Consider the following 16,528-nt stretch of genomic DNA (forward strand, 5'->3'; position numbering starts at 1 on the left):
ACCCCCCAAATGATAAATAAAACCAGACCTCAAAATGTCAAATTTACAAGGGAGAAAAAAAGATACGCACCACGTCATATAACCAAATGCTTTCAGTGGGTAGTACAGACTCCTGGAACACAGGATGAGGATCATGACTGCGTATGAGAACTGCGGCACGGTGACGCCACAATAGATGAGAAGCAGGGAGAGGAGCTGCAGTGTCCACGTCAGAAGATTTATGCTCCTCTCGTCAACAAGGGGCCCGTGCTTGTAACAAACGGCGAAACTGAGAAATCCAACCGCCAAGACATAGCCTGTAAAAGCAGAAGAATGCAAAACAATATAAATCTGAACTTGAAAAGTTATATGAAAATCCTAGCAGAGCCTTGTCTTAGAGCTAAGAACATATCAGAAAACCTTCATTTTTGTTTTCTTTTTCCAACTAAGTAAGGTTGAAAAACGTGTATAGGGGTAGTTATTCCTTCTGTGTGAGATACCGGGCTGACTTCTGTGATAATTAAGGATGTATAATAAAAAATTATTATGATGTATAAGTATGTCAGATTTTTAGTCCAGAGGCCTAGATGGGCAAATGTTATCATGGTTTCCTTGGTCAGGAATAAGCCTCAGTATATGTCACAGTCAGCTACAAGCCCTTTTTTTTTTTTTTTTTTTTTTAAACTTCACTTCACTTCTTTTTTTTTTTTTTTTAAGATTTTATTTATTTATTTTTCCCCCCAAAGCCCCAGTAGATAGTTGTGTGTCATAGCTGCACATCCTTCTAGTTGCTGTATGTGGGACGCGGCCTCAGCATGGCCGGAGAAGCAGCGCGCCGGTGGGAGCCCGGGATCCGAACCCGGGTCGCCAGCAGTGGAGCGCGCGCACTTAACCACCAAGCCACGGGGCCGGCCCTACAAGCCCTATTTTTTATTCTTACTTTCTAGTCTCAAAAGGAAAATGTAATTTTACATCAGAGGGATCAGGCTGACCCTCCTAATACAGTGCTCAGTTTCAGCATCACTGATGGAGGGACGATGAGATATTCTGTCTCTTGTTGTGATCCAGTGTGACGTGTGCATCTCCTCTTATGTGTTCCACCAAAAGTGTTTCATTTGTCTCTAAGCAAGCTTCAAGGTCTAATGTCCAGTTTAGGAAATACAGAGGAGAGAGAACAAGTTAATTTATACCACAAAGAAGTAATCAGAAAAATCCAGAAAGTGATAGGACAACTAGCTTGGACTCTTCAGCATATCACTGTGCTAAAAAAGGAATTGTTACAGATTAAAAGAGACTTACAGGATATAATAGATGCAAAATGTGGTTCTGGACCATATCCTAGCTTATGCAAACCAACTATCAAGGACATTTAGGAAATTTGAACATGGCCTGGGTAATAGATGATTTTATGAAATTACTAATTTTTTTAGATTTAATAGTTAACTATAGAGGAAAATGCTCTTGTTTTTTAGAAATGCTTAGGAAAGCATTTAAGGGAACATACCACGATATCTGTAATTTACTTTAAAATACTTTATTATTTTTTTTATTATTTTATTTTTTAAGAGGCAAAGCATTTATTTGGGATCAAAGAATTGCAATTCAGGAAGTACAGATTCAGGTAGAAACCCAAAGAATGTCCCACTAGGGAGTAAAAGTCAGGAGCTTTTATTTTATTTTATTTTATTTATTTATTTATTTTTAATCTTGTGTTTCCAGAATGTCTTTTTTTTTTTAATTTTTTGTTTATTGCAGTAACATTGGTTTATAACGCATAAATTTCAGGTGTACATCATTATACTTCTATTTCTGCATAGATTACATCATGTTCACCACCCAAATACTAATTACAACCCCTCACCACACACATGTGCCGAATTATCCCTTTCACCCTCCTCCCTCCCTACTTTAAAATACTTTAGTGCGTAAAAAGAAAAATGAGCTAAAAACAAAATCTACAAGTAAAACAAAAAATTGTTTTTGTTTTGGGTGGGTGGACTTATGTGAGAAATTTGGTGCTAAGGTTTAGGAGAAAATTGATTCTCCCATTCTCCATTATTTTCCAATTAAAACAAGTTGTTTTTGGTTTTTGGCAACACGAAACAAGGGGAACAAGTAGTTTCTTAATATCCTGCTTCTGAAAAGTCAAGTTTTCATTAGTCATTTATATTTTGGATTTCTCACTTTTCATACTGAATACATTAAGAAAAAGAAATAAAGAGCCACATTTTAGAGAAAGTTTTTCATTACAGGTTAGATGTGGTGAGAGCTTAACCACAATTCAAAAGCATATGCAATCAAAAAAGACAAATACTTTTTTGCTCTTTTGATCATTAGTATAGAAAACTAAGAAAGATGTCATAGGGAAATAGTCTAAAATGAGACCTAATGAACTGAAATCACCAACTATCAGAATAAAATAAAATATTACTTTTAACAGCATTTCTCCTTAGTTCAAAAGGAAAATTTAGATGCTGGAAAGAAACGTATGTCAAAAGAAGGCCTTCAGTTGTACTTTCCAGTTTTACCAATAATAGAATGTATTCTTTAAAAATTTACCTACCTAATATATATGTTCTCTTTTCATACCACAGCCACTTCAGATCTTCCATCAGTTGGCACAAAACATAAACTGAAGCAAACCAACAACCAACCATTAGAGCCCAAAAGGTGCTATACTGTGTGTGGAAGAAAATAAACGACACGGTTTTTGGTTCATTCACTCTCATAGAAATAGAAGTAAACAAATAAGCCCTTTGTATGAGAAACTTCTACATCAAACTGCACTGAAGCCAACTGGAGGAACTCTGGAGTCTTGTGAAAGGTATGGTCTATGAACCAGCAGCAGCGGCATCACCTGGGAGCTTGCTGGGATGCAGACTCTCAGGCCCCACTGCAGACTTCTGAATCAAAATCTGCATTTCAACAGGATCCCCAGGTAACTTGCGTGAATATTAAAGCTGCAGAAGCACTGTTCTCGAGAATAAATTTATCTCAAAGAAATGCTGGTGCTGCAAGCTTTAATCAGAATAACCACAACATTGTCATCATGAACTAATATTTATTTATTCCCAACTAAGTGCAGGGCATTCTTTTATCGAAGGTGTTCTGGGGAACTAATAATAATGAAGAAATCTCCAGATGTAGCAATGCTGTGATTCAAGGCCCTGATGGTTCAGCACCATGACATTCCTCAGCTCTGCCAAGATAAGAGAAATTTCCACTCAGCATAGAATCAGCCCCTGTCACTCATAAGAAAAACATATTACCTAGAATTAATAAAAAGGTCTCAGAAAAAGTATCACCTAAAATTAACTTTTAGTTAAGCTTGTGTATAGTAACAAATAAAAATGGAATCTCTAGAAAAAGATACATTTTAAAGCCAGTTTATACAATGTAGAAATATAGTTTGAATTAGGAACTGTCATAATCAATATGAATTAATTTTGATCAATTTTTCATGTCTACGAGATCATGGTTTCCATTTTTTATTCATTTGTACACAGTATGCCTACCTTAGGAATGAACCTTTTCACCAACAGGAGGACAAAGACTAATGTCATTAGAACACCTAGCACGGTCCCAGAAGAGTAATAGAAAATAGGGCTTCTGTCAAGACAAGCAGATAAAAGCCATTTAAATGCCAAGTCACACTTTCAGTATTAAAAACATGTTTAACTTGACAATAGTAGCCATTAAGAATACTAAGAAGAAAAACTCAGTGGGTCTAATTATATCCGATACTGTTAAAAATGAAGTCTGTACTTGAAATTTACGGTAAATAGCTTGCCACTAACTCAAAACAAAATGTCTGAGTTACATTCTATGTTGGGAATCTGATCCAACAATAATTATTGAGCACTATCACACAGCAGGCACTTGTCTGACAGCTTTACCTGCATTCACAACAGCCCTGTGAAACAGCTATCCATGTCTAAATTCTACAGGGGAGGAAACTAAGGCACCAAGAAGTTAAAGACTTCCCCCAAGTCTGTATCTGCTAACTGGAGGATTCAGGCTTGCAGCCCAGCTCCTAAGTCCAGGCTTTACTCTGCAGGCTATGAAAGCAACGTCCAGTTTACAAAGACCACGGATGCCATTAAAAACACTTGATTACACTACAAAGAAAATGAACGTTAAGAATAGCAAGCTAAGAAGTAAAATATTATTGGACAGAGATTCCTTTTTCATCAGAGAAGTTATAATACACAAAATATCAGGAAAATATGTTTATCTCAGGATCAGATATTTATTAAATTCAGCCTTCATCAGAACCACAAATCTGGAGGCAGCTTGAATGTAATAGAGAGAGCAGGCATCTGGCATCAGAAAACCTGAGTATAAATCTCAGCCCTGGCAAGAACGTCATGTGATAATGGATATTGGTTTTCTCATCTATAAAATGAGAACAATAATACAGAGCTCACGTAGTTCTTAAGAGGATCAAATAAAATAATGTATACTGTATTAATATGTAATACAAAATAATGTCTGTGAAAGCACTCTGTGACATATACACATCATGCTATACAAATAACTGTTACTGGTTTTAAAAAAAGCCCTTTCAAGCACTATCTTCAGACCTATTGTTTGCAAAACCTAAAGCAAGAACTACAAACTAGTGTGGAAATATTTAGCATAGGGTCAAAAACATCCTTTACTCTTTTTCATTAATAGTTAAGAAAGTAAAAATGAATACTTACCGACTCAAGGCCTTTGCATAAAAGAAGAGGAAAACGCCTGCCACAAACACAAGGAAGAGTTTGAAATCCACAACTGGAGTAAAAAAGACACACAAACAACAAAGATTTTATGTCAACGTAGTGTCAGTGAAAGAAGAGAAAAGTCCATTTATTGAAATGTCACTCCAGAAAAACTGAATCCAGAAAGTCAAGTATAATAAAAACAGACTTACTGTTTCGAGTCACACTGATTTTATAGATAAATGTCTTCCTGACAGGCTTCACAGAGAAGCACACGGTCTTCCCATATGGATTGATGATTATGGTTACTTCATTAGACTCCTTTGGTGTCCAAAAGTTATGAATCACACATTTGATAAAAGACAGAATGGTTTCTGGATACTGGCAATTATGTCTTTCTGTGATATATACCATACTGAGCAGGCCTGAACTGGTAATTTTCACCTACAAAACAAGAACAAAAAAGTCCGTAAACACACAAGTTAAAACTTCTTATAAGCTTCTTAAAATCATGCGCAGAAGAGTCAAGAGAGTCCAAGATGGGCTGAGAAAAGCACACTGAGATGTACGTGGTAAGGTTCTGATCCCAGGAGTGGACCTACAGATGTGTGTTTAGTCCAAACACACATTGAAGCATACACACTTTTGAAGCAGATGTTTCTTCCCCTGAGTTGTGGTTAACCCCCTCTTCTGGCAAGTTATTGTGGCCAAGGGACATGTAAAAAAGAATGAGATAGAAGGTAATAGGTGGCAAACTATTTGGTTATAAACATAATGAGAACAAGGTTTATATCTCCACCATTTTCTACTGTGATTGAGAAAAAGTGCTTCCTTCTTCTGGATCAGCAGAGCGTAGGTAATTCGGGCTTCTCTCACCATGCCTCTTGAAGGATGACCAGAACCCAGCCTCAGGTCCTATTCAAGTCTCACAACAAAGCGCTAGCTACAATGCCAAGCAGATGGTGACAACCCAGTGATCATTAAATGATAACTCTCTGCTGCCTTTGTCCCTCTCTGTTTCTCTTCTTTGTCCAAGAGTAGGGCGAGCCTGAAAGGGGAGTGAGAGCACCACCTTTGAATCCCAGGCATCAGGCAGTATCACCCACTATCTGTTGATCTGTCTACCTACCCCTCATCTCTCTTGGACTTGAGCTCCTGGCTCACTGTTGCTCTCTCAATACCTCTTCCTGTCATCCTTCTCAGGGATTCAATACACACACCAAACTCCTTCCAGTACCTTGGCCTCTCAGTTCCTTGATCTCTTCCCTCTTATGCCCTTGTCCTCTACCCACTTTCAGGCAATCCCTCCCACAGCCTCACCCTGGACCCTGTCAGGACCAAACTGCAGCCCCTCTACAGGCTGCGTTTCCTGTGTCCCACTGGCTGAGCACCACCTCCCACCTTTCCAGCGTGCCCTTTCTGGCACCCTGATCCCAGCAAGCCTTTGCCCCCACCATGGATCAAGCATCTTTCCCATGCTCCTCACCCTCTTGATGTCCTCAGCCCCTTCTCATCCAGCTAAATTCCATGGTCAATCATTATAAATCATTCTCTTGCATGTACCCTTGAGGGCTTGAGACCCCTCTTGCTTTGTCATGCCCAGCTGCAAAATCCAACCCTCCACCTCTTCCAATCTTGCATTTGCACCACTGAATGTGCTGGAGAAGCCCACAGCGGTCTGACTTCAAACTCCTGACTGGGCACCTGAAGTGGGACCTGAAGCTGCAGGCAATCATACCACACATTGCCATCTAGTCTCTCTTCAACAGTGATTTCACAACTTCTCCTTCCTCGGCAGCCCAACACGTCCTCCCCTCCTCACTCCTGGCTGATGATCTTCCTACTTCACTGAAAACGGAAGAAATCGGAAGAGACTGTCGACCAGCTCCTCTCCCCATATTCACCCACCTGTCAGCATCTGTCGGCATGTGCTCTCCTTCCTGCCTGTGGGGGGGAACTTTCTGCCACAGATGAGCCTGACACGCTCCGTTCTAAAAGCAAGCCCCTGATGGTGCCCTGGATCTCATCCACCTGCGCCTACTCAAGGACACCCCACCAGTACTTCTTCCCTCTCTCCTACACCATTCCTATCAGCATCCAAACATATGGATATTTCTCCCACTTGAAAAAACCAAAAAGCTTTCTATTAACTCCACCTTCCCATCCAGCTATCACCCTATTTCCTCGCTTCCCATTGTAATAAAATTATTCTTAAAAGTTGCCGATACCTGCCATCTCCAGTTCCCCTCCTCCCATTCTCTCTCTAACCCACTTCAATCAGGCTTCCATTCCCAACAGGCTGCCTCTGACCAGGTCTCCAGGGGCCTCCATGTTGCTAATCCAAAGAGCAAATTCATTCTCAGTCATCCTACTGGATCCGGCAACAGCATTTGGCACTGCAGATCACTGCTCCTCCTCGTTACATTTTCTTCCTGGGGCTTCCTGGATGTCTCCTTCCTCACTTGCTACTCCTCTCTCTCTCCTGTGCCTGTCCCTTCCTCCTCCCTGACCTCTGACCATAAGACTGACCCAGGCTCAGTCGTTGGGGCTGTGGAGGAAGAGGGAGAATCCCCCTCTGCCCTTTCCCTTAAGGTTCTTATGGCTGGCCAAATAATTAACAAGACAGGTTAGCAGGAGAAAATAATACCAAGTTTAATAACATGTATACATGGGAGAAACCAGGGACACTGAGTTTCTCAACACAATAGCAAAGATTCTCGTCTTAAATACCATCTTCAGCTACAGACAAAGGAGGATGTTAGGGGTGGGTGGTGTTTTGGGATTTCAGAGGGGAAGAAGACAATTTACATGGAGAGGGAAATGTAAATGTTTGTCAGAAAATGCTTTGCAGGGCCACCTCTAGAGAATGTGGCCAGAGAGACAGGAATTATAGTAATCAAGAGTATGTAGATTTAAGTCGTCTTCTTCCGTCCTGATAAGAGTTTTCACAGATAAGGTCATCCCCTCCCTCTTCCCACTACACAGAGGGAGATACCTTTATAAATGTAAATATTTGGTAAACAGAACTTTGTTAAGAATGGGCTTAGCGAGGACCCTGCCAGTCTGTCTATACCCAAAGTTAAATCCTTTTAGGCAGTTTGGGGGAGGTCAAATGTCCATCAGAGAAAATAATCAAGGTAAAGGGACATATTTCAGGGTGGCCAAATCTTGATCTCCTACAGGCCTCATCTAAACTCAGTCCTTAGTCCCAAGGCTTTAAGCACTCTCTATAAATATGCATCATTGTTTACTTTTGCAAAAAGAAACACAGGAAAGATATACCAGAAACGAATAAGACTGACTACCTACAAAGGCTGGCGAGGAATGAGTAGACGAATGAGGGGGAGTGACACTTCTTTGAGAATACTTTTGTGTAGAGTTTTGACTTTTCAGCCACATTAATATGTACATACTAAAAAGTGATGAATAAAATCAACCAGGATGGGGGAAAGCCCTGAAGTGGAAATGAATAAAAACAAATATATTTCAAATGAACAATATAACCATAGTGGGGGGTGGGGGGTGGGAATGACTTAACCCAAGTAACTTTGAGCACACTATTTAGACTATATACTCTCAAACTAAAGATAAAACACACTGTAAACATATACTGAACTCCTGTTACTAGGTTTATTTTTCACAATAGTATGGCTTAGCAATTCTGAAATTACTTTCAGTGTATTCTAGGATTAGGCAAATAAACCAATATATTGAGGATAATGAGAACCAGGTTTCTCACTATCAGAGAAGGAAGTTACAAACATGGAAACAAGGGAGATTAGAATGAACTCATTCGTACTGGAGATACCAGAATTCATGGTTTTCAAAAGATAGATAGATGGATAGAAATACATATGTGTGCAGGTATATACGTGTGTATATACACATATGACAATGATATCTCAATAGTAATAAACACAACTAGCACTGAAGGTTCCTTAGAAAAATGCATCATTCCAAAGCTGGGTCTAAGAAATTACAAGACAAGCTTGGAACATCTTGTTTGCCAGAAGGTAAAGAAGTGCTCAAGGGCCGGCACCACGGCTTAGTGGTTAAGTGCGCACGCTCCGTTACTGGCAGCCCGGGTTTGGATCCCGGGCGCTCACCGACGCACTGCTTCCCCAGCCACGCTGAGGCCGCGTCCCACATACAGCAACTAGAAGGATGTGCAACTATGACATACAACTATCTACTGGGGCTTTGGGGGAAAAAAAGGAGGAGGATTGGCAATAGATGTTAGCTCAGAGCTGGTCTTCCTCAGCAAAAAGAGGAGGATTAGCATGGACGTTAGCTCAGGGCTGATCTTCCTCACACACACAAAAAAAGAAGTGCTCAAATGATAGGTGCAAGTTAAAAGGATGTAGGAGCTAGTTTGAAGAGGCTCCTACTGGCCAAATCTAGGACAATTTGAATATCAAAATAAATAATGAGGTAATGGAGGGCCGGCCCCGTGGCTTAGCGGTTAAGTTCACGAGCTCCGCTACTGGCGGGCCGGGTTTGGATCCCAGGCGCGCACCAACGCACCACTTCTCCGGCCATGCTGAGGCCAAGTCCCACATACAGCAACTAGAAGGAGGTGCAGCTATGACATACAACTATCTACTGGGGCTTTGGGGGAATAAATAAATAAATAAAATTAAAAAAAAAAAAAATAATGAGGTAATGGATTGTAGTCTACAGAATGAATTCACAATCCATGAGACTACGTGGATATAAATAAACTGGAGGAGGAAAATGTCTTCCTTATAGAAGAATGCCAATGAATGTAGAAGGAATAATGGAATTAGAAAACCACCATTTGATAAACATCATGATGATAATTGATTCAGACAAGCATTATCAATGGATGATAAAACTAGGGGCAAAAAGTTTGATGTGGAATAGGATATCTACATAGTTTCAATTATTTCCTCAAAATACTTATTTATTACAGACAGGAAAATAGTCATTTTACAGTGGTAAAACTTTGTAAATTGACAGATACCACTTTAACCAAGTGATCAAAGGGGTGTATGTTATCAGTAATGGTACAAATCAACACCATGCGCCTCCTGACACGCTGTCCTAGCTATTCCCCCAGCCCAAACACTCCTTCCCACATACTCTCTTGGTAACTCACTAACTTCACTGAAATCTTCTTCAAATGTCACCTTCTCAAATGAGAACTACCCTGACCACTCTTTTTAATACTGCAACTTGCCCCCCATCTCCCTCCTCTTATCTTACTCCACATTTTCTTTTTTCATAGCACTTACTAGTTTTATAATTTTCTTCTCTTACATTTATTGCTTATCCCACCCTACCGCCCACCCCTGGGAGTATAAACATCACAGGCAAAGGGATCTGTTTTGTTCACTGATGTATCCTAAGAGCCTAGAATAGTTCTTGGCACTTAGTAGGTGATCAATAAATATTTGTTAAATGTTGAATGAAGGAAAATACTAGGCTATTGAGAGTAACTACTGTCTTGCCCATACCTGGGATCAGAGGTAACTTCAGAATTTCTATATAGAGGGGCTTGGGATAGCAATTATTTTGGGAAGCAGGCGAGAGGGTATTGTCTTGAGCTGTGTCTAAGCAGCAAGCACACTGCACTCACTTACATACTATATTTATTTGGAGTGGTTTGGAGAAGCACTGATTAAGAGTATGGACAGTTAATGTGCCCTCCCACACACTCCTCCCCTTGAGCCACTGTGTGTGATCCTCGAGTCAGCTTTCATACACAGCTCTACGTCACACAAAGGTACTTTCTACTCTTGAAATAGCACATTTGAATTCTCTGTTCCTAAGACATGATTTAGAAATAGGCTCTTACCTGCACAGTTGACCATATGTACTTCCATTCCATTTGGGAATTTTGATTGTAGCAGTAACAGTCTGACTCAGAAGTTTTAATTAAATCCATTTCCTTCAGAGCTTTACACCTTGGAGCTGAGAGATGGAAAAGGGAATATATGTCCTAAATATTTAATTGCCCAGAATCTTATCTTTTTTTCTTTTTTATTCACAGGGATAATGGTAGCCATTTTTATATTCTCTGACCCATAAATTCTCTTGCAAGCTAATTATAGTCCTTCAGTCTTTCCAACCAGCAGGAGAAAGACAAAAAATCACAGTCTAGTAGTGTCAATCGTCTGATGACATTTGGAGGGCACTATAAGAGCAGAAGGAACAGGCACTTCAATCTTGAAGAGAGGGCGAGAATTGAGGGCAGCTTCTGGAGAAGAGGAAACATGAGCGAAGCACTGAAGGATAAGTCGGAGGCAACGACACAGAAGTTGGGGTGTGGGGGTGGCAAGTGTGTGCAAAATCATGGAGATTAGGAAGACCGTGGAAGTGGTTCAGCCATTCGCGAGGACTTTCAACACCTGCGGCCAGAGAGGTGAGCAGGGGTCACTATTACACTAAAGAGCGTGGACCTCATGCTGAAAGCAGAGCACTGAGGGATTTTAGGTGAGTATCAAAGTCTCAGCAGGAAACTGCGGACACTCACAACGGTTTCACTGAAGTGTTCAGTGAGGATGCGGGCTGGGTTAAGGCATTACCAGTAAGACACTGTGAAGTCACCAGGCACCTACCACAGCAGGAAGCCTTTAACACCCCTAGGCCTGAAACAGCAAAGGCTACCCGGTGTTACTGGAGCCCCGAGGACACCAGGAATCACTACTAGAACTTCAGTGGAATGTTGGGGTGAGGGTATGGGTACCTCAACCTCTCTCCTGCCTTCCCGTCAGTGCCTCTCATTGGCCAAACCCAATGGGAAGCCAGGGGGCAAAGAAGCCCAGGAGATACAGTCCACAGACATCAGCTTCTAGGCCCTGAGCAGGGGAAGGAAGGGCAGAGAATGGATCTGTGGGAACAAAACAGAATAACCAGTTCAATAAGGAAGTGACAGGAACACAGTCGTGTTTTAGAAAGAGCTTTCTATGAGCAATTGAGCAATGTGAAATTTTAGAGAAGACTGCAAGCAGGAGAACCACAAAGGAGGCTGCTGAAGCAACCTAAGCGAGAAATGGACCGACAGGTTAAAGAGCACTTAGGAGTGGAATCAACATTAGATGAGGGAAAGCAAGAACATGACAGGAATTTTCCGGTGAGTGGAGAGATGCTGAGGCCCTTATCACCCAGATAAGGAAAACAGGAGCAGAAACAAGCTTGTGCAGGGAGAGGGGGGATGGGTTTGATTTGGGGCACAGGGAGCTTTGGTTGGTGGGACCAAGTGAAGATGGACAGGTCTGCAGCACAGGAGAAATTTGGCTGGAGACAGAGGTAGATACATACATGAGTGTATAAATATATGTGTGTGCTATATGTAATATATAAATAATATATAATATATAATTAATATATCATACAACACAATACAATATAATATACAGAGAGAAAGAGAGACAAGTGCTGTATTATGGAGGGCAAATGTGGTAAATGCCACAAGAAAATTATAAAGTAATGGGGTTCATTTTATTCTGCGACTGCCACTATATTTGAACTTAAAATGAAGTGAGAAGAAACTCATAATTCTTCTGGATTCAGGATGGGATGTCACCACCACATCTGTCAATAGGAAACAGGAACAAGGAACACTTATGGGCACACAGAGACATGGGCCTTATGCCCTGCCCCCGACTCCTCTAAGGAAAGTGTGGTCAGCCGTTTTCCAGAAAAACCTGAAATGAAGCTAGAACAACCTGCTACACTAAAGTTGGGGAAGGATTGGGTAACTAGTAATAACTAGTCAATGATCACATCCATTTAGAGAATAATACTGAATAAGCCTAGATAGGTCTTTGTCCTGGCTAGAGACATCCTTAGTGTTAAGCTGGAGAAAAGCAAAGATAGACTTGGGTAAATGCCCACCACCTCCTGAAACACAACTACCTAACAGTCAGGACTCTCAGACAGCTACGCAAAGCAGGAAAGTTACATGATGATCCAGTATCTTCCATTGTGACACTGTCAAATCATTTAATCTTTACTCTTAACACTGTGAGGAAATGCTCATGTTTTAAATATACCAACAAACTTGCAGAGTTTGAGAGTCTGAGATGCAAATACAAGAAACAGGTAAAGAGGCAGGTCTCAAAAAGGCATGAGAAGGAAGGTTTAGAGGCCCTCTGTTAAATACAGGATACTAAAAACCAAAAACGCATTCCTGCAGGGTCTGTTTATACACCAGAACCAAAAGGGGAAGAACACAGAACCAGTGCTGTGAACACACAAAGCAACCAATGCTGAGGTGTGTTCTTCACTCTATCTGAGATGCAGATGACTCCTGGCTGAGGGCTGTGCAAGGTAGAGGAGGCTTCCAGGACATTAAGGGCTGGCAGTTAACCGTAGAAAAGATGATGCCAAAGGAGGCAGTGTAGAAGCAGGAAGAGGCTGAGCAATTGCGATGAGAATACACCGAAACGCATAAAAAGCTTGAAGCTAGTTAGCAGCAGAGGTGGGATTAGAAGGACGGCTCTGGACTTGCCTTCCAGAATCCCATGCTCTGTCTCTGCATAGCCTCCTGTGGGCTTTCTGAGCACGAACAGGGCTGAACTGGGCAGCTAGGGCTGAGAAGCTTATACTGGCGTTCCTCAATAAAAGAGGTGGGGCAGGTGAAGAGCGTGAGGTCTGCGGTCCACAGACCCCAGCAGCCCCAGACCATCATAGGAACGTTAGCTTCCAGCCAGTTGTTTCTTCAGGGTTACTCCTCCTAATACCACATAGGTGCCCACTCCTAGGGCCTTTTCTTGTGGGCATCTCCAGGGCTCCTCCCTGCATCCCCTCCCCAGGTGGGCTCCACTACTTCAAGGGCTGAATCGATTTGCATAAGAACAATGAATGACCCTCTGGTCAGTGGTCTGAGGGACTATCCTCTTTGTGGGCCCTGAGCTTTGCAAACAAATGCTACCTTCAAATGAGGATTTTTCCATTTGGTTCTAAAACTGTCTCGTAAATCATTTGATATTTGTAACTCTTAAGATAAGAGCAAGATGATGCAATTTAAGTATAATGCAATAGTGTGAATTTAGGAATAAATGCTTCTCTGTTGTCCAAGCCAGTCTTCTTGCACTTGGATTACTTTAGTAGCCTTCTAGCTGGTCTCCCTGCTTCCAGAATGGCCCCTACGATTCTCCCCCACAACCTATTCTCCAATCAGCACATAGATCTTTTAAAAACATCAACCAGAGCACATCATTCACCTGCTCAAAACCCTCCAATGATTTCACATCACACCAATAGTAAAATCCACCCTCCCTTCCAAGGGCCCGGGTGCCTCTGACTTCTCCTCCACTCTCCCTCCTGCTTGGCTGCTCCAGCCACACCAACCCTCCTGACCTCAAGATGCCTCAAGTTTTCCTATTTGCTCTTTCCTCAACCTGCAGCCCGCTTGCCCCAGATTTTGGCAGAGCTTGCTGCTTCTGATAATTTGTGTGTGCTCAAACGTCACCTCCTCAGGAAGGCCTTCTCTGACCCCGTTGTCTAAGGTGCTACACTCCAACCCCTTTCACCTGCTGTCTTCTTACTCTGCTTTATTCTTTCTTCATATTACGTATGTATTCATTCGTTCATACTCTGTCTCTCCACGAAGTTAGAGACACTGCATGTTCATTACTGTATCCCCAGCATTTAAATATTTGTCTTTTGTTTGAGTGTGTTGTAATTGGAGAGGATCAGTGGGTTATTCCACCACGTGTAGCTGAGCCAGTGAAAGCCTGGCCAGCCTTTGTAATAGCCTGGCCAGTGCCAGCCAGTGCCATAAAAGGTGGTGCACCCTGGCCCTCCCCTTGAAGCAATGTGATGTAACAGGACACCCTGTCTCGCCTGTGCCATTGCCATTCTACCTTCAGAACCCACAGGCTGTACCTCCCTTACCCTAGTCCGTCATCAGTGTACCTTTACCTAGAGGGTTGAGAGCTGTAACCTTTAATATCCCCTGGGCTAGGGACCTCCAGATAAAGGAGGGCAGGGAGAAGCAAGAGGTGGCAATGAGCTTGTTTTTGTTTCACTGGTATGAGGTATATCAGTGTATTCTGTGTAAGGGACCATCCAGTTAGAAGAAAAGAACTTGCTCTGAATTTCACCTCAGTCTTCAAGCAGATTAAGGAAAGTACAGATGGAGGTAGGTTGCCCTGACTATTGATACCTATAGAAACACTATTAAAAGTAGGTTGCAGTATCTCCCCTGGAATTCTCCAGAGTGGCCTCTGGCTTTTGAGGTGAAGTTGATGTCGAATTTACACAATACGTGAGACCTTACAGACAAGGTGTCAGCGTTGCATAGTGTCCTCTGGCTGCCCTCATTGTTATCACCTGTCTCCTGAGGTGGATGCATTTCCATCAACCCACACAAGAATTCCTCAATATCTAAGAAACTAGAAACTCACAGCCACAAGAAGCCACAAGCCTAGCTCCAAGTGAGTTCACGTGAACCTTAAGCCACGGGCTAGTTGGACCAGGAGTAAGCGGGTGACTTGTAACAATCAAGATTGTTATCGCGGCTAGCCTACTGCCTTCCTAGAGAACCAGATCTTTAAATCTGAGATTGTTTATAAAGGTTATGTCTTTCCTAGGCCTCTCTTCCCTTCAGCAATCTTCTTCTAGACACATTTCATTGTTCAGTTCTACTTCCTCAACCTCCACTTGAGGGTGGGAAACAGAAAACGCAGCCGGCTTGACAGCTCGTCGGAACTCGATCGCCGGCTGAAGCCCTGACACTGAAGGCTGCGAGGCTGCCTGCACGTCTGCAGGTGTCATCTGCTCACTCAGCCTCAGTCTCCGCTGGTTCTTTCTGCTAGGATGGAACTTCCTGGTGGTAGTTGAAGGCAAACCCAAATATATCGCAACATCAACAAAATCCCCTTACAATGCAATCCAGAAAACAAAAGGGACTTTCTAGGGATTCAATAAGATGTAATAATAATCATTCATTTGATCAGAAGAGAACAATACCTGCCTCAGGAAAGCTACTGCTTCCACTTGAGGCTAAAACATGTCTCCACCCTAGAGGGTGCCCCATAACCTAGCTATTCACTTCCTGAAACCTGATTCAAATCAGGAGAAAGATCTGGAAGTGTGGGCTATTCCAGCTATGTCTGATCTCCCAAGCACTTAGGAGTACCTGCGGGACCAACCCTGAATGCCATCCATACTATGGCTACCCCAGCAAGGCTGCGTCTCTAAGCCACGGAATGAGCATCGCCTTAACTCCCTGCAGTCCTCAGCAGGCTTTCTCGATCCCCTCAATAAACCTGACTTCTGGAGACCACTACATTTCTGGACAGTTGTGCCCAAACTGCTAAGATAAAGCACAATTATTTACCTTAACCAGTGAGATCCCTTACTTCATTTTAAATACCACTCAATTTATAAATATTCAATGAATCTAATTTTTAGGACTACATATCTTATATAAAAAAGGGATACCTGCATATCACCTGTAACTAATAGATTAAATTTAAAACTACTCCTTCGTAGTACTGTTGACATTTTTTAGTTTTCCTAAACCTATATAGATATAGTTAAGTTAAAGAGTTTAGTCATACATAAGGTAAAAATATTCAGTCAAAACTTCAGAAAAGGGCAGGTAGTACTTAAACCTACTTACAGAATATGCTAAAAAAAAAGCACAAACATTCTTCAAATCTTAGCAGATCTTAAACAATCTGCAACATAAAAATATTTCAGCAATGTTCCTCCTGAAAATTTAACCTTACATGGCCCTCATGTGGGAAAAAAAATCTTCAGGTGAAACTACAACAGAATAATAAAATCACTTACTATAAGACTGTCATTGTCTCCATTTGGCCTATAACTACTTTTCTTTTGAGATAAGGGGAGAGAGAAGAATAGGAAAA

General features: G+C 41.8%; 1 protein-coding gene across 6 annotated transcripts in view; it reads right to left on the bottom strand.

Annotated features, from left to right (window-relative positions):
- NEMP2 (nuclear envelope integral membrane protein 2) overlaps positions 1 to 16,528 on the bottom strand; it is a 34,914-nt gene that overhangs the window by 15,904 nt on the left and 2,482 nt on the right. For all 6 annotated transcript variants that reach the window (XM_087435495.1, XM_087435494.1, XM_087435496.1 and 3 more), the window contains 6 exons: positions 10,501 to 10,616; positions 4,895 to 5,126; positions 4,683 to 4,755; positions 3,495 to 3,588; positions 2,543 to 2,657; positions 71 to 296 (listed from right to left, as the gene is read on the bottom strand). In XM_087435495.1, coding sequence (XP_087291621.1) covers positions 71 to 296; positions 2,543 to 2,657; positions 3,495 to 3,588; positions 4,683 to 4,755; positions 4,895 to 5,126; positions 10,501 to 10,616 — 856 coding nt within the window. The remainder of the gene's footprint in view (positions 1 to 70; positions 297 to 2,542; positions 2,658 to 3,494; positions 3,589 to 4,682; positions 4,756 to 4,894; positions 5,127 to 10,500; positions 10,617 to 16,528) is intronic.

This window comes from Ceratotherium simum, chromosome 9 (assembly GCF_057802395.1).
Source record: "Ceratotherium simum simum isolate JZ-2026a chromosome 9, ASM5780239v1, whole genome shotgun sequence".
NCBI classification, from domain to species: domain Eukaryota; kingdom Metazoa; phylum Chordata; class Mammalia; order Perissodactyla; family Rhinocerotidae; genus Ceratotherium; species Ceratotherium simum.